General features: G+C 42.9%; 1 protein-coding gene and 1 long non-coding RNA gene across 5 annotated transcripts; one reads left to right on the top strand and one right to left on the bottom strand.

The window, feature by feature from the left end:
• The first annotated feature begins 28 nt into the window (after positions 1–28).
• On the top strand, positions 29–10,589 carry LOC309691828. Of its 2 annotated transcripts, none has more exons than XR_014272127.1 (3): positions 29–203; positions 1,581–1,671; positions 10,389–10,589. It is a non-coding gene; the product is annotated as an uncharacterized lncRNA (long non-coding RNA). The 2 variants fall into 2 exon arrangements; XR_014272128.1 differs by having other exon boundaries at positions 1,581–1,634.
• Positions 6,318–17,097, bottom strand: lhx9 (LIM homeobox 9). 3 transcript variants are annotated; one of them, XM_082509795.1, is made up of 5 exons: positions 15,938–17,097; positions 14,974–15,176; positions 13,709–14,067; positions 10,597–10,799; positions 6,318–7,477 (listed from the first exon to the last, which is right to left on the bottom strand). In XM_082509795.1, exons 1-5 carry the CDS (start codon positions 16,115–16,117, stop codon positions 7,421–7,423), a joined length of 1,002 nt encoding a protein of 333 aa, XP_082365921.1. In that variant the 5' UTR covers positions 16,118–17,097; the 3' UTR covers positions 6,318–7,420. The 3 variants fall into 3 exon arrangements, with proteins under 3 accessions (XP_082365921.1, XP_082365920.1, XP_082365919.1); XM_082509794.1 differs by lacking the exon at positions 6,318–7,477 and adding an exon at positions 7,922–9,969 and having other exon boundaries at positions 13,709–14,064; positions 15,938–17,092; XM_082509793.1 differs by lacking the exon at positions 6,318–7,477 and adding an exon at positions 7,922–9,969 and having other exon boundaries at positions 15,938–17,090.
• Between the last annotated feature and the right edge of the window lie 324 nt (positions 17,098–17,421).

Genomic DNA, 17,421 nt, shown 5'->3' on the forward strand with positions numbered 1-17,421 from the left:
ACCGCGAGATTCAAAGGAGCAGCTTCACCACCTCGCGCTGTCTTTACTTTGAATCGTGTTATTTACGGACAGAGGAGAGGTTTCCTGTTTCAACTTACGGTGCATTTACCGGTTCTTTCTCGAGCTTTTCACTTTTAATTGCTGCTGGGTTTTTCAAACGCACTTGTAGACAAGTGGCATCTGCTTATATTGTAGGAAAACAGGTATGTCTATAGCAGGCACCTCAAAAGCTGTGCAGCTCACACCCGAATAATTTAGATGGATAAATAGATTTACAGTTATCGCTCTGTGTTTAGTTTAAAGAAGTTGCATTACACCAAAAAGTTGCACCTTAGTGTTGCAAATTCCATCCACGTCTCCCGTTCACTTCTGTGGTTGAACAGAAGATGGTCCTAGCTTTCATAGGGCAAGATGGCCCACTTCAAGTGGGCCTGTTGTCCAAGCCTCCCGCGATTATCTCGACTTGGGTTTTTTTTTTTTTTTATGGCAATCTTTGCTCAGAATCGTTGCGTTTTTCTTCATACCGCCCACCACTGTCTAGGATGTCATTCTTAAGTTGCAACAAAACTAAAATATTTGGTATTCCAACTTTGCTCAGAATTTGCATGACAATCTGTTGAGGCAGTGTAAGAAGGTTTAAGTGTGTTCAGGGAGCAAGGTTGCGCTGAATCCACTGATCCACACGCATACTCTCGGCTATTTGCTCACAGTCTCGCTTGCCATCATTGCACGTGTGCACATGACACGCGCAGAGTCTGTAATTGGGAATATTAGGAGAATTTATTGACAAAAAATGGTGCCGCGGATTGACTCGCGTGGACAGCGAGCGCAACTGGAACTGATCAGCTTACTTTGCTTTGATAAGAGCTTCAGCAATGATTTCAGACTGACAATTCAAACAGCGCTGATACACAGGAAACACATCTGTCTTCTTCCCATCCCCATTGTTAATAATCAACAAGTTAGGTGGGGCTGTGTTTTTTCTCCCTACTTCAATCGCCTTTTTTGTTAACCTCACTGCAAATATGGAGAAAGGAGAGATGCCTGGAGTGTGGGATTTTTTCCCCCCTTTTTCTTCAACAACAGTTGAAGATTAAAAGAAACGTCTCACAGAAATCTGTCAATTCTGTATGTGAATAATGCTGTGTGGAATTTAATGGCATGAGTTATATTGGGTTTCCTCTACACCCACATTTTCTCTCAATAAGATCAATGCCGCTCAGTGACAGATAGGGATGGTCTTTTGTATCTTCAAATTTCAGGTTTCTAAGGGAATAATTAGATGGATGGATGAAAAGTAATGCATCAGTCTGCAAGGGGAGCTGCACCACGAGTTCCTGTAGTTCAACACGCATGCCTCCACGTGTTTGGTAGAAAACTGTTTAATAATCGTGTTGGGTTTCCATTGTTCTAAAAGTGGCTCTGTGCACTGATGTGGCGCTTTAAACCAATGGCAAACTTTTTGTGTTCTTTTTTTATTGTTTATTTAACAGAGAGGATCTCCTTTTGATTTGGGGATATTTTTTTTAGAAAGGGAAGCATTCTCATCTATTTCACTCTGTTCCTTTCCAAACTTTCAGGTGTCGCTCGCAGGTAACCAGCATGGAAAAGGTTCTTCCTCCAGGGGAAATGAAGTAGGTTGAATCGCTGAGTTTACAGAGACCTTTTACTGTAAGTGTGACATTTAACTCTGATGTGTTTGAACACACATGCTGAACGATATTCCCACAAATGAGAACTGATGACAGCGAGCCTGAATTTACAAGAATTTGGCCGCAGCGTGAATGTTCCGATATTCCATAAGTGATGGCAATAAAAACAACAACCAAAGTTGTTAGACCTCGTTTCGTTGTATTTCTCTGGGAAAACACACGGAAATCCAGTATAGCGCCAAACCAGAGTTTCTGAAAGTCAACATTTAGCATGACCACTTTTATTCCTCAACTCTTTTAGACAAGCTTTCTTCTCATTTCTTTAAGTAGTCTTCAGGAATAGTTCTCCAGGCTCATTGAAAGACATTCAAAGGTCTGCTTTAGATGTTGGCTGCCTTTTGTTCCATTTCCTGTCAAAATGATCCCACACTGCTTCAGCACTGCTGAGGTCTAGGCTCTGGGGAGCCCCATCCATGAATGAGAGTGTTGCATATTGATGTCATTTAGATTTGGATTCATCACTCCATGAAACCTACTACCACTGCTTTTCAGCCAGTTCTACTTTAATTTGGCATTTTATTAAAAATGGCTTCTTGACCATTTCTGACGAGGCAAACAGCAGGTGGATCAGCTGAATGGCAAGATGCCTCCTGCATGTGCTGTGTCAGGTCTTTGCTGGATTTTGTTCCTATAGGACATGAAATCTGCATCATCAGTTCATCAGCCATGATGCTTCATCTTTTGTCCTCCACCTGTTCAGTTTCCTCAGATTACCTTTTAGAACACACTGCAAAGCAAAATACTATTTAATGTCTGCCACACGGTGGCATTTTTCAAGTTTTATTGTCACGTACAGATAAACAGTGTAGCCACATGAAATTCTTTGGCTTCTGCTCCTCAGCTTTACATGAACATATAGAAGTGTGCAGTTATATTAAAGAGGAAAATAATAATAAAAATACTAAATTATTAAATATTCTAGAACGTAAGACAACTGTTTGGTATTTACAGTTTGTGCAAAAACTTGTGCAGTAAAGATTTAAAGTGGCAGTGTGTAGAGTCCAGTGGTTGTAGTGAGTGTGTCATGGTGTGTGCAGAATGTCAGCAGTTCAAAAGCCTGATCACTTGTGGTGGTTTTTAAGAGATCTAAAGAAATTGGAATAAAAAAAAATTCTATTCATAAGTCAGCGTTAATTGGCTTAGCAAACAAAAATAGTCTGAAAGTTTCCATAACATATTCCATATTATTTAACCCCTCCTGGAATTTTAGAACCACTGGATGAACATCTGTCTGCTGACCGTACTTTACAGTTGCCCATTAATCCTGTAGCATTCCAAGGAAGCATGCAGGGAATGGATGTTAGCTAAAACAGGTGGTCCTCTACTCATTTATTGTATCATTATTATGTTAGAGAGCTTAAGCTGTGACACCACTGGTGCAGCGGGATGCGAAGTCGTTTATGTAAAACAAGATTAGTAGTGATCTAATGTGGGAAGATCAGATACTGGTCACTCCCAAAAAAAGAGTGGAATTTCAGTTAAACGTAACTCCAAACACTCCCACCTGAAATAATATGGAAATTTGCATTGTTGAGGTTAGACATGTGATCCAAGCTAAAAAGACTACAGAAAACAAAGACCAACTCAATTAGACAATAATTCATCTGATTATTTGTAAACATGACACACTTTAGGCCAAACTCAAACACTGTGAAATAAAGAAAAAACGGTCAATTTCACATAATTTGCACAATAGCAGTATTAGCTGTGAACAGTGCATTCCAGCTTTTCACTGCTAAATTTGCAGATTTTTTTTGCACCCAGAGGCTGAAAGCACATTTTAAACACTTAAAAAGAAAAAAAAATGTTGGCGTCTTTTTATTTTCCTGCGTGTTGTTGATCTGGCTCAGGGGTTAGGTGTGACTGCAATGTGGTAGAGACAGAAGCTGCAGTCAAAGCTCCTGTGATCGGGTGCAGACTTCATAGAGACCAGCAGATGGAGGGGAGAGGATCTGCGTGCATCCTGAAGGTTTAGCAAGAACTGAGAGGTTACACTCCTCCAGTACAAAGATGACCTGTCACACACTGAAGCATGCCTTATCAATGCAGACGAGCATCCTGTTTATGTACCTCACAGAGCACAGCTATCACAGGAAAAGAGAGAGGGATTACAGATGGAAATATGTATGAAATGTTGTATCTCCCCGTCTCTCTCTCCAAATACCCAGGCGAACTTGGAGGCAGTGTGCATGTGATGCCTGCATTTCCATTTTATTCGCTAATTAATGTTGTTTTGTCTTCAAAGTGCAATCGCAACCTGTAGTTATCAGCCTTGATCGCAGCATTTTCAAGGTTGTCTAGATGTGAGCCGTCACATAACAAACAGGTGTAAATATAGAATAACAGCTCAACAGAGAAATGGAGGATTTATGGCATGTGGAGAGCACTGTGCAAACGAGGCACAGGAGAGATAGTTTGTGATAACGTGAAGGACAAAACGGGCATAATATTTCTATCTATATCGCTTTTACAAAAGCTGCTTTTCACCGCCTGCTTTTGTTTGTGCGCGTCTGCTCGGCGTGTCTGTTACGTTTCCCTGCATGTGCTCCGTATTTGTTGGTGTGGTCCTTTCTCTTGGCAAACACCCAGCACGCTGGATCTCTCCACCTGCTCTGCATCAGCCAGAGGGGCAGGCCTCAGTCTCACACTTGTGCAGCTCTCTCTCACACACACACAGCTGTGGGGCTGTGTTTCATTCACATCGTCACCCTTCTGACATCTGTCTATGTGTGTGTCACGGTGCCGGTGTGTGTCTGAGTTAGCAGGGTGGTTGGTGTGCGAGGTGAGGTTAAATGGGTGCCTAGCACTGAGAGGAGGCAACTGAGGCGGAACTGGCAGAATATCTCTCACACACACACACACACACACACACACACACAGAGTGACAACAGAAACAACACTATCAGAGCAACATGTAAACTGCAGGTGCGCCCTATGCCTCGGTGATTGTTCCATACTTTGTTTCGACCCTGTCGCCTGTCACCGTGCGTGCGATAATGTGTGATAATGTATGTGCGACCTCGTGCAATGTGCGCTTGCAGAAACACACTTTGAGTTTTGCACTTGTTGCTTTGCAACATCTAGAACTAGATGCACGCTCAGCAAAGTATTTATTTTTTCCTGATTTCATTTGAATCTGACGTCGACCTGGTTCGTGGGGCCTGGAGATTTTCCCCTGTGATGACAGGCAGAATCCTCATCCTTGGAGCTGGTTTCTCATTTGACCTTTCCGTATAACATATTTTTCCAGACAGACATATCAAATATCAAACCTTGGTTGCAAATGTCACAAGCTTAAGCCGACGTTAAAAACCAAACCCTTCAAAATTTGCACAAATGCATGTTTTGTTTGTAAATCCAACGAGCCTGCTCTGACCACAGAAAGTTGCATTTCTGCAGGTGGTTTTTACAGCTAAAATCACGATGGCTTTACATGTTTGATCAAAGCACTCTTGCATTGTACATCATGATCCACGTTGAATTGACTGATTGGACTGGCCAACCTGCAACCATCTGGGATCGGCTCCAGCCTCACCGTGACCTTGAATTGGATAAGTGGAATTAAATGGATGTAGACTGAAACTAAAGCGCTATATGCTGAGCAGAAACCCATCTGCTTTATCTGTAAATGAACTTTTTCCCCCCTTTTTTTGGACCACCACATATGTCGGGATCAGCCACAGTGTTTCAACGAATCCTCGTGTGACTGAAAGCACACACTGTTGTCGGAGTTGTTTTTCTATCATCGTAGTACACAGCTGTCATTTAACAGAAGGAAGAAAGGCAGAGTAGGATACCAGTCGACAGAGGGCCTGCATTCATCTCCTGTTGCTGCGAGCACAACCTCGTTCTTGCCTTTGCATGAACGAGGATATTTTATTTGAATTTAAAAGCATTCACTGATTTAAAGAAAATACTTTTAGTGCACAAATGCTTACAGTGTACTGTTGTTATATATTTATTTCCATGCAAATATCCTTTCTCCATGTGCACCTTTTAATATTCCGTGATGAAGGAGCAGCGCTGCCACTGCTCTGACAAACACAAACATTACCGATGAGATGCATCACAGCCACCAGCAGCAAACCCGTGAAATACTTGTCGAGCAGGGCCGCGATTTGGTCCAGAATTTTTATCCTGCGGCTCCAAGCGCCGAGCGGGGCTGGCTGTATTTGTTTGTGTGTCTGCTCCAGCCCTGCTTCCTGTAGCTCTGCGGTGTCAACCCGCCCACCGTCCTCCCGTCAGACCTGTGGAACACAGCCCCGCTGCCACAGCGCAGCACAGGCACCCCAGTGACTGAGGTTTCCTCTTGGACTGACTGAAGTGTTTGCTGTTTTCCACATTGTTGGAATTCAACACCAGCCTGTTTACTGGTCCCCATGTGGCTCCAGTCTCTCTCTCCCCTCCTCCTCCTTTCTTTGTGCATGTTTTTTCCCCCTTTCCACAACATACCTTCTTTATATGACGTGTGTATCCTCCTTTTACACAAAGTACGCACACAGCACACCTATGAGGTGGAATTCTTGCCTATAGTAGACGGTCTACACGATATCTCATGTGGCGTAAATCACACTGGTCAGTATGAGGTTGATTGGTTGTTTTTATCCTTTATTACAAAAACAATCACGTGTTCAAATGAATAAATAATTTTATATCACTGGAATAGAGCTGAAACAACGGCAGTACACCATAAATATGGTTTGGCTTTTTTTAGACATACACACATGAAAAAGCAGGAATCTCGGGCGTCCAAGCGAAATATTTAGGAATGTTGCGAGAAACTGGAGATCTGCCGCTTTCATAAATATCCACAGCGACGAGGTAAGAAAGCAGCAACGCTTCACCCTTGACAGCAAGCTGAATGTCAAGAACAAATGAGCTTGAAGCAGTGCTATCAATGTCCTCACTGTGACATTTGGAGTGTTTTTTCCCACGTGAGGTACCGCATGTGCTTCGGGGACTTGATTTTCATATGCTTTATTTTTGCAGCTGACAATAAATCATACAGTAAATCAAAGGAAATAATAATAATATACATCTCAAGGAAAAAATGTTAACAAGATGACGAGGTGCATGCAAAATGAGAATCTCTTCTTTTTCCTTTTCACTTCCTTCCCTCGGTGCAGCCAGATGGCAAAGCTCCAGCTCTGCAGTCCTCTTCATACACTCATCATATTTGATGGGCATCCTGCTGCTGCCGAGTTTCAAGGAGGCCGCGTGTTTACCAAATGACACTCGTGACAAAAGAAAACTTCTATTTAGCAAGCTGGTTCTTGGATGAGGTGCACGGGGGCAGCAGCGCGCGCGCACGTGTGTGTGCGTGTGTGAGTGTAGACCCTGTAGCGTGTGCAGGTGTGTGTGTTGAATCACGTTCTGCCTCTTCTGTTTTTCTCTACACTATGTTACATTTTATTATCACTTTTGTGCATTGAACCACTCCAGTACAGAAAGATTTGCGTTCACATCATAAATATCATACACGGTGGGGGGTTGGGGGGGTCTCCTCCGCTGATGGACAAACTTTAAGCAAAACAAAAATCACCTGTTGTACATTTGCAACTGAAACAGGTTTGGGGGTTTTAATCTTTTATGTTGTTGTTGCTGTCGGTTGCCCTTTCGCTCTCATTACGCTCTAATCTTATGCTAATATTGTCTTTGTCTTCAATGGTGAGGATTTCCCATCAAAGTTTTCCCCTTCTCTTAATACTTTAGGGAATTTTCAAACGTCGGGATGTATGGCTGTAATGCCCCAAGATTTGTTCTCCCTGAAAGAAATGATAGAGTAAGAATATATTAACTACAGAGCAACCTGGCTTTACGCGGTCTGCATTTACTCTTACTTCATTTTAGGTTTACCAATATGTTATGCATAAATATATATATATATATATAGAGATAGAAATCAATATATGCTTTGCAGCATTCCTTTAATTTAAAATTTAAAGCCATGTTCATGCATTAAAAAGCAATTTCATATTTTCGACTGCAGGGTTTAGATGCAAATCCATGGGGCATTACGTTAAAACCATAAACATCATAAAAGAGGAAGTAGAAATTAAAAATGGAGGCAAAAATGAGGACGTTTAACTGGTCATTAATAACTGAATGCTTTCTCGTTTGTTGATGTGAGAAACAAAACTAAAAAAAAAAAACAACTGTATCCAAGAAAGAACAGAACAATGGCGAGTGTAATGAAAAATAAAAACCCATTTAAAGCAAAGTATTTTTTTTTATTCACACAAATTTAATAAGATATATAACAACCGTTTGGTCCATAAATATTTAAGGGGAAATAGTTTCTATACACCATCTTTGTCAAGAAACAGGGAAACATGGACAATCTTGATAGAACACTTACTGTACTCAACTATTAACACGAAGATCAATATATAAGGTTCTCGGATTACCCAACTATATCTGAAAGAGTGCACAAATGCTTTCTGTGACATCGCTGCCCCCTTTTTAACAGGATACACCATAAAAAGATCTTCGGAGATAAGATGCAAAACAGTACAAAACTAGTGAGGCGCCAAAAAGGATGTGAATCAGTTAACAAAGAACACATAGATCCTGAATTTCACAAACTTCTCCCAAGTTATAGCGTAAGGCACATAGAAGAACTGAGTTAGGCATCTACTCCATCGAGTAGATCGGGGGCGCCACCTTTGCCCCCGACAGAACAAACCGTGACGCCCGCTCACGACGAAATGCGTCGACTCCATTGAAGATTTGCTCGCCCTTTCCTTTTCTCTCGCTCTCTACCTTTCAGCCAGAAGAAACGTGGTGGTTTTTCTTTTTCCCTTTTTTTGGTCTGTTCAGTGGCAAGTGTCGTTAAACAAAGCAGAAATATACGGCCGGAAAGGAGAACACACGGACAGCGATTTCCCGCTGGCTGCCTCTCACGACTCCACCTATGTGAGGTCATTTGAATGTTCATGTCAGCTCTACAAATCTACGTCGCGGCCGCTTCGCCCCTCGCCCTGCTCTGTTCTTTTTTCCCCAAGATCACATCGTTACCCTGAGCAACATGATAAAAACAATAATGCACTTTTCACTGGGCAGTATATTGTCACTGTGCAATCGAGTTTAGCTGTGGATCTACGCTCACCAGGCTTTTTATCCGTGGTTAATCCGTGAGGCCAACAAGACAACGACAAAAAAAAGGCAAAAAACCAAAAAGTGCTCCGTCGTGAAAACAATCGTTAACTGCTCTCCAATCAGAATTTCTCTGGCCGGTTTCTAATTGTCGAAAAGGTGACGACATCACACGTTGAACAGTTACCACTGTACAGATTGAGGGATTTGCTTCTCTCTCCTCGTCACAGTAAAGTTTCCTATCTGCACATTTTTCTCCTTCGTCTTCTTTTTCTCACGTGCAGCTCTGATTCCATCCAACTCGGTCTTTAAGACCGAAACATTCGGAAATAATTAAAGCCTGTTTTCTGGAGTTACCCATATACAGAACATTCTACAAGTTTATTTTTCCCAAATGAGTCCAAAACAGAAACAAAATGTTTAAATCGGAGAGTGCGAACACAGTGCATACATGTACAGGAATCTGAGGGCGAAATAGCGGTAGGATTTTAAAATTGACCAATTAAGCATAAATTAAGGAGGGCCCGTTTTCACTCTTTTTTTAACCAGAATTCAAGACAAATGTACAAATTAAGTTTTCCAGGCAAACTTTTTTTCCTTCCTAAAGCCTTCGCCTCCAAAAACGTCCCATCCCGAGTCAATCTCTGCATCTGCAGTTTCAAATGCTACACATTAAAATGGTTTCCTCGTGTCTTAATGCGGTCGCTGCTGCTTGTTGCTCTTGTTGCTCTTGTTTGCGTGCACAGTGCAGCACTTTGTGTTCCAAGGAGCTGTCTCTGCTTGACTTAAAGGTGTCACTTTAAAAAAATAAAATGTGAAACTGAAGAAAGAAAACAAAGAAAGAAAAGTAAAAGAAAGAAAAAGGGGAAACAAACCCAAACAGAATCAGTCTGCTAGAGATAGCTTGTTAGAAAAGGTTTGTCAAGGTAGTTTGCGAAGGGCTCCCCGAATCATGGCTGTCCAAACTAGAGGTGACGGAGGTCACTACAGTGATAGAGGGGTTTGTCAGGTCTGTTAGTGTGGCCGCGCTGGAGGGGGGGGTCAGGGCCCCACTGTCGGATGAGGGCGGAGGGAGTGAGGTGCCATCAGCCTTATCAACACCTCCATTCTCCTGTCGCAAAACGTTCCTTCTGAATTTGGCTCTTGCGTTTTGGAACCAAACCTGCAAACCAATCCCAATGTGGCTTTTACTTTTAGTGCTTTAAGGAACTTTCTTTTCTTTTTTAAAGAAAGTATCAGATCATGTGTACATTAGCTTACAAGTCAAGTTATCACAGCTGTTACTGTTTCAAAGTTGTCTCAAGTATATGAATCTTTGTATGATACATTAGTTGGGGCTTAAGGGGCAAGGTAACAATGAACCAGTGAGTCTGTGCTGAACACTCAATACAAGAATGTGGATTTTTATAGCAAATCAAAACAAAATGCTACAATTTACTGATTTGGTTGATTTGGTTGTTTTTAACTGTGAGACTTTCATTACACCTTTTTTCTCTCTTCTAAAGTAAAAGTGCACTCTGGCTACTAACAAAGTTAGCAATATAAGAGTTAACTGCTTTCTCCTTTCTTTCCCTCCAAAAGAAAGAAAAAGAAAGAAAGAAACAACATCTACAAATTCCAGATAAACCCCTTGGATATACATCTAATGACTGAATGGACCAACAAAAGAAAGCAAAACTAAAAAAGATGACGACATCAATGATCACTTTGGTGTCAATGAGGAGGAGGAGTGGCGTGCAGACACACAGGTGGGGTGAGCGACTTTAGTAGGAGCAATGACTCTGCTTACCTGTAGGACTCTCTTAGTGAGGCCTGTTTTCTGGGCCAGCTGCTTTAAGTCCTTGGCATCGGGGTTGTGGTTGATGGCAAAGTAGGATTTCATTGTCCGCAGCTGATGGTGCTTGAAGGAGGTCCGCATGCGTTTGGTCTTCTGCGTCGGAGGGTAGGCCTGCTGGTCCCGGTCCAAGTGATCGGTGTCGTTCTCGTTACAGCCTGAAGAGAGGGCAGAGCGTGAGGCGGGCTTTAAAAAAGAAACTTCGGCAGGTCAGTTTACATTTGGATAAACAGCCCTCTGTGTCAGACTTCATTTGCACTGTGCCCCAGGCCACTAGCACCGCTATAACCATAAGAAAACAGCTTCATTCCAGTGATTTCCAACTGACGCTGATGAAAAAAGAGACAAAAGATTTCCACTGACAGGCTAAGGCAGAAACAGCTGTTCTGTGTCGTCACGGCGTATCGTCAAAGTGCTGATAACAATTAAAATCCTCAACAAGCCGAGAAGCTGACTGAACCGGCTAAAAGGAAAGTAAACCGCGGCGTGCGGCTCGTGTCTGCGTGAGCAGATCTGAAACAAAAAACAGCAAAATGATGAATTTTAACTGTACGCTGGGACGGGGCTAAATCCTTTCTGCTTGTGTTTGCAAAGACTAATAGGCCTAATGGGCCTCATTTGTCAGTAGCTTAGTGTGTAAAATACTTAAAACGGATCCAGTAAATTAAACGCAGGCGCTGCTTAGCAGTGTTGCTTGTCACTGCGAGAAAAAAGGCTTTTTTCAAACACAATTTGATTTTTTTTATTGTCCCAGACTTTATGAGATTTCGTCTAAAAACATACAATGAAAATGTATTTATTTTGATCCTCACATAAAAGAAGTGTTTTCAGGAAAGCACGTCTAAAGTATCTGAATCTTTTACGTGGCTGCAAAAGCAGCAAAAATATAGAAATGTAGGATTTCTCAATTCTAAAGTGTGTCCTGTTGAGCCATTTTGGGGCTAAATTACACATCATTTAAAAGAAGAACAGCGATGCTGATACGTGTGAAAGGCTTTCATTATGTTTGAATATCCAGCTTTAACCTAACAATCACTGACATTTGTGCTCTTCTGTTCCAGTCTTCACTGGCTCGTGTTTAACTAGATATTACCCACTAGGGGTCTCTGTATCCAAACAAGACCAGCTTTGCTGTGGAATCCACAGCAGACTCACACACCTTTCCCTGGTGAAAACAAACATGGATGTGCTGCAAAAGCAGGAACAAAAACCTCAAACAAAACCTCTTCCTATTTGTTATGAATAAGAGCCTGCTGATCTGTGCAGCCACTTATATGAACAACACAGTGATGCTATAAAAGTGTGTTCGTAATGCAGAGCCCAGTGGAGGCAAAAGAGTGCTTTGAAATAAATATATATGCGCATGTATATTTATTTCAGTTGATGCCGTTTTAATTTAATTTTAAAACATAAAATAAAATCTCTCATTTGTGAGCTCATTTTAACATTTTAACGTTTAAATTAATTACATGTGGCTAAAAACAAAAATATCCTTTTAAAAATTGATGGTGTTTCCACTCGAGTCCCAAATGAACACGATTATATTCCCTCTGGGACTTTTATTGTGTCTGCGGAGCATACCAATTAATTCACATGGACATCACTGTAACTGCGCTTTGGGCCTTTTTCTGTGAGCGTGGATTTTATTTCTATTTTATTTTAACTTGTCCTCTGTTATAACGCTTTGGCAGAATAAGCGTAATCTCTTATTCTTACTACAGAAACAAAATCACGGGACTACAATGGCTTTTTTCCTATTAGAGCATCAGTGAGAAACTGGAATTTGCATAATCCCCTAGAATTGTGTTTAGGAATAACAAACCGAAGCTCATTTAACCGGAGCGCTGACTGTACGGTGCTGTGTTTTCAGCCCCTGGCCTCTCCCTGCAGCAGGCCCCTCTGCGCGGCGCTGCTCTGTCCCTGAGAACTGTGCTGACCGCCGCACGGGAGGCCAGGGATTCCAACGTCACCTTCTATTAACAAAGAACAATTAACGCGCAGATTACCCCTATTCCTACCCATTCACTAGGAACACAGGAAACTTTGCGCACAATGCCAAACTTTCTCAACCGCACACTAATTCGCAGAAAGCAAGAACAAAATGGGGACACTGCAGGGAGGGCCGGGGTCGGCTTATAACATTCGACGATCCAGTGCAGCATTTTACGTGAAACCTGCGTTTAACACTGGCTTCATTTGCGCTTTCCAGCGGTTTTTTAAATTTATTTTTTTGTTTCTCGCATAAAAGTGAAACACGCGGAATATTCGGACATTTTTTTTGTCCACGATTTATTTTCTATATTACGTTTACTCCATTCAAACGCGTTGTTTTTCACGTGTTATGACCTAAATTCGTTCTAATTATAAAAGTCGATGAGCAGGTCGGCGGCGAGGTCAACTTTCGATCATTCTGTTGGCGGAAATGATGCGTAAAAGACGCGCGCGTGGACGGATCAATTAGCCCGCAGCTCGGAACGCCGGTGCAAGACGTTCACGTGCATTTACTACGAGGCACCCAACAAGGCAACGAGTGCATCCATTTCATTTATTGAAATAATAGGCGTGTTACAGAGGGGATACTGAAGGGCCCGACTACAACTAAAAAGCGACAGAAAAAAATGCAACTGCCCATCAAAAAAACGAATTTGCGAGATTTCGCTGGATTTTTTCTGATTCACTCGATTTTGTTTTTTTTTTGTTTTTTTTTAAGGAAAGAAATGGAAAGAGGAAAAAGATTAATTAAGGCAGCACCGTTTGACAGCCTTTATCATTTCAGTCGCTCACTGTGCAGCGGAGGGTTCCTAAACTGGTGTTTCCTTAATGTTCGCGAGAATCTGCTTAATGTTTAATTTCATAGGTTTGTGTGTGATGACAACATTATAGCTCGGCATGTTTTTCCTGGTTTCACTGTCCTCTTCTGCTGGAAACATCCATGCACTAAAACTTCAAGCAGATGTGAGCGATTCCACACCAAAACTAAAAAGGGTTTTTTTATTGTGAGCGCGTCGTCGTCGTCGTTGTTGTTTTTCGATGTGAAATGAAGCTCCGAGCAGCTCAGCTGTCTCACCTGTGTTGTAGCTCGGTATATCTATCCCCATGGCCGGACTCTTCCTCTTGCGTGGCCTTCCCTTCTGTGCCGTCCCGGTGCCGTTGAAGTAGGGTAGAGTGAGGCCGCCTCCCTTGGCTGCCAGCTCGGCGAAGTTGAGCTGGGGGTGGTAGTCCGGCCCCTGCACCAGCGTCTCGAAGTGGAGTCGGCAGTACACTAGGCTGTCCTTCATGCCGAAATGATCGCCCGTGGTCAGGGTCTTGTTGCAAGTGGTGCACGTGAAGCAGCTCAGGTGGTACACGGAGTCGCGCGCTCGCATCACCATCTCCGAGGCCGATATCCCGAGGTGGCAACGCGCGCACCTCTGCACGGAGAACCTTCTGGAACAGACACACAGTCAAGACTCCTCATCCATAAAGACCAGAGTGGACAAACAGCACGGGGGGGGGGGACGGGACTAAAAACTAAAATATAACCCGCAGTGTCACGAGCTAAAAGTAAGGCCTGCCTTATTTAAGCGGCCTCCATGCGCCTTAGCGTGGCTCCAGCGTCCTGCACAGGATCACTAAAGCAGGCCTATATTTTGAGGTTGCATTCTGATAGCCACATCTGGCCCAGAACTGGGTGTGTACATGTGCGCGCAGAGTCGCTACACAACCTCGACAATAAAACCCACGAACTCTAGCCCGTTTGCTTTCCTCCGACACACGAATAATACAAGCATATGTTCAGCAACACTATCAGAAGGTAAATACACAAGTATGTAATAATTACAGAGCGTAACTAACAGCATCCCGGCCTGAGCCGAAGCAGTGCCGTAAAAATGTGCGTTAAGAATATAGGATAGGACATTTTTGTCCAGCTGTTTTTCTGGAGCTACTCTCATATTACTTTAACATAATAATAATTAAATAATAATAAGAGTTTGGATAAGAAGGTGACTTATGCATTAAGTTCGTGTTTGCATTACACACCAAGCTACAGAGAGAAAGCACAGTTTCATTGTTAAAACTTATTCCCGGTTAACAGCAGGCAGCCCACGTTAGTGACAGCTGGGATGTTTTTCGGTCCGAGGCCTGGCAGCCTGTTGATGAAGGGCTAACGCTGACTGCTCACAATGATTGCTAAAATGGTTATTTATGAGCTGGAAACTAATATCATATATAAATAGGTCACTGTCGAACTGGGTCAGTAGATTTGGGTTTAGGTTACAGAGGGGAAAGAGGGACACACGATTTTAGGAGCAAGCCCGTAAAACTGAAACGCTAAACTTTCAGTTTTCTTACCTGTAGTAATCCTCCTTGCAATAGATACTCCCATCCTTGGCAAAACACGTTAGCTCCGACTCCAGCGCTAGTTTACATTCACAGCATTTGAGGCACCGCAGGTGCCACTGTTTGTCCACGGCCAGGAGGTAGTATCTATCCGAAATCTTGCCGCCACAGCCGGCACACAGGGCTGGCTTCTCTGGGCTCATAGAAGGCATGTTCTGGGACAAAGAAGGAAAACAAGGCTCATGGCAGCTGACTGCTTCAAACCACTGCTGGGAAAATCGTCACAACATTGTGCTTAAAAGAAGAAAAGCAAAAAAACGAAATGCTGGCCATAAAATTCAACTTTTCTTTTTTAAACCTGGAAAGCTGCCTGTGAAACCCTCAGTTATGCTACAGCAGCTTGATGTGCAAATAGCTCTTACTTATGGAACAACGCGTCTATGAATTAAGCCTATTTACCTATTATACGTATGAAGGAAAAATACAGATGATGTTCGTGTTTTGAAATTAAATCCATCTACGAATAAATTTAAAATGCTAAAATTAATCATTTTTAATTTAAAAAAAAAATCAGGTCGGCTTCTATTTGCAAATATGAAACTGAAAATGCAAAACGCTGTCAGAGAAATAATACGCCGACATTAATGTTTGTTTTATTTGATGACAAGACTAAAACGGTGCTTTAAATATATTTAGAAATAACGACACCAGAATTAAAAGCTGTCGTTCACGCCAATTATTTTTGTGCAGAAGAAGAAGACGCAGCCATTAAAAGAATACTGCTGCTATGAAATCTATCATATCCAATGGAATAATATGGATAAAGACGAGAATCCTCCTCACTGGCCTCCTACTTACCACCCAAATGTCTGCACGTTTCCGGGCACGTTAACGTGCCGTTTTTCGGTCTTGCGGTAAGTGAGACTAACGCGACTTTTTAGCCATTATTTCACACACGGCTCGGCCTGGCTCTTACCGACTCTCTTCCGTTCAGCTGCATGCCCTTCGCCAGGCGAGACTCCGTTTTCGACCTTCTCTCCATCTCCTCCATGATTCCTTGGATGTGATCCCCGGAGATCCCGTGGAAAAGCATGGCTCCAGGTCCTGGACGCAACGTGCAACTGCCTGCCTCTGTCTTGCAGCCCACAACTTCCATATAATGCACTGCAGCGCTGCGCCCCGCTCTCTCAGCGCATCCAAATGGGCTCTGAGGCTCTAAAAAAGAGGCACAAGGAAGAAGAAGGAAAAAATAGACACAACCCCAGAGATTCAGATCACCTCCTCAGCAGAAGCAACGGGAAGAAAAAGGACAAAACGAAGAAACTACAGCGTGAGTGGGGCAGGAGGAGCTCTCCTTCTTCCTGTGAATGTCTCTCCTCCAGGAAAAAAACCCAAAAAAAACAACATATAGTCCAAATGATGCGACAGGCCGGTGTGGAAGTGGTGGTGGAGTTTGAGGAGGGAGGAGGGGAGGGAGTGTGAACACTGGCCAAAATAATGACACAAAGTTTTTTTGTGTGTTGTTGTTTCTTTTTGGTGATCTCTCTCTCTCTCTCTCTCTCTCTCTCTCCCAGTTTCCCAGTCCGGGGCTCCTCGGTGCTTGGAGGTCAGGTTGGGACTGCCTGGATTTGAGAACCGTGTCCTATTTGTGAAGAGAGCAGAGCCGGCCCAGTCTGAATAATTTGGTAGGAGGAGTTCCTCTCTCCCTCCCTCCCTCTCTCTCCCCATCTCTCTCTCTCCCTGCATCGCCGCTGATTTCTATTCAGCAACAAAGAGATGTCACTCTCCCCTCAAAAACCCCCGACTCTGGACCACTGCTTTATGGTACTGACATTTTCATTACGTTTGTTCTGCCATTTAAAGGCGAGACGACGGGAACGTAAGCTGCACAAAGTCGGTGCAAATATATTAGATTTATTTATGAAATCATCTGCATCCCAAGCAGGCGACCGAGGCCCTCTGTGGTTTCACCGGACGCCTCACAAGTGGGAATAAACACGTGTCTCACGGGGTGTCGCTTAAAGACACTTTCTAATAAAACTTTGGTTGGTCAGAGTTTTTGGGAAGTGCGAGCTGGACCAGACCGAGTGTTTGGTTTGGTCCCCAAAACACACACACACACACACACACACACACACACACACACACACACACACACAGTGTGTGACATAAATATTCTGTCTGGGCGGGGCAGTGATCAGTGATAGGCTAGAGGGCGGGGACAGGTTCAATTGAACATTTTTGAAACAATGTGATTTGTTTTCAGCCCAAATGAATGAGATTTGATTAAAAACTGAATTAATTAATGAATAAAATGTATCCCAGGTAACGACAGCCTCCTTACTCAGATAACCCGAACAGCTCGCTGCACGCTTACATGTATAGAAATCTCTCTCTCCCTCTTTTAAACGCTCTTTTGAAGCAGTCATTATCCACTGTCAAGGATTCATTAACGCGGCC

Source organism: Aulonocara stuartgranti (assembly GCF_965226115.1).
Source record: "Aulonocara stuartgranti genome assembly, chromosome: 17".
Taxonomy (NCBI): Eukaryota; Metazoa; Chordata; class Actinopteri; order Cichliformes; family Cichlidae; genus Aulonocara; species Aulonocara stuartgranti.

Bases quoted from the DNA above. Each gene is read 5' to 3' on its own strand.
- lhx9 (XM_082509793.1), bottom strand. From the start codon at position 16,117: ATGGAAGTTGTGGGCTGCAAGACAGAGGCAGGCAGTTGCACGTTGCGT. The intron at 14,068-14,973 runs GTAAGAAAACTG...TGTCTGTTCCAG, and splicing joins TGCAAGGAGGATTACTACAG to AAGGTTCTCCGTGCAGAGGT. The intron at 9,970-10,596 runs GTAAGCAGAGTC...ATTGGTTTGCAG, and splicing joins TCACTAAGAGAGTCCTACAG to GTTTGGTTCCAAAACGCAAG.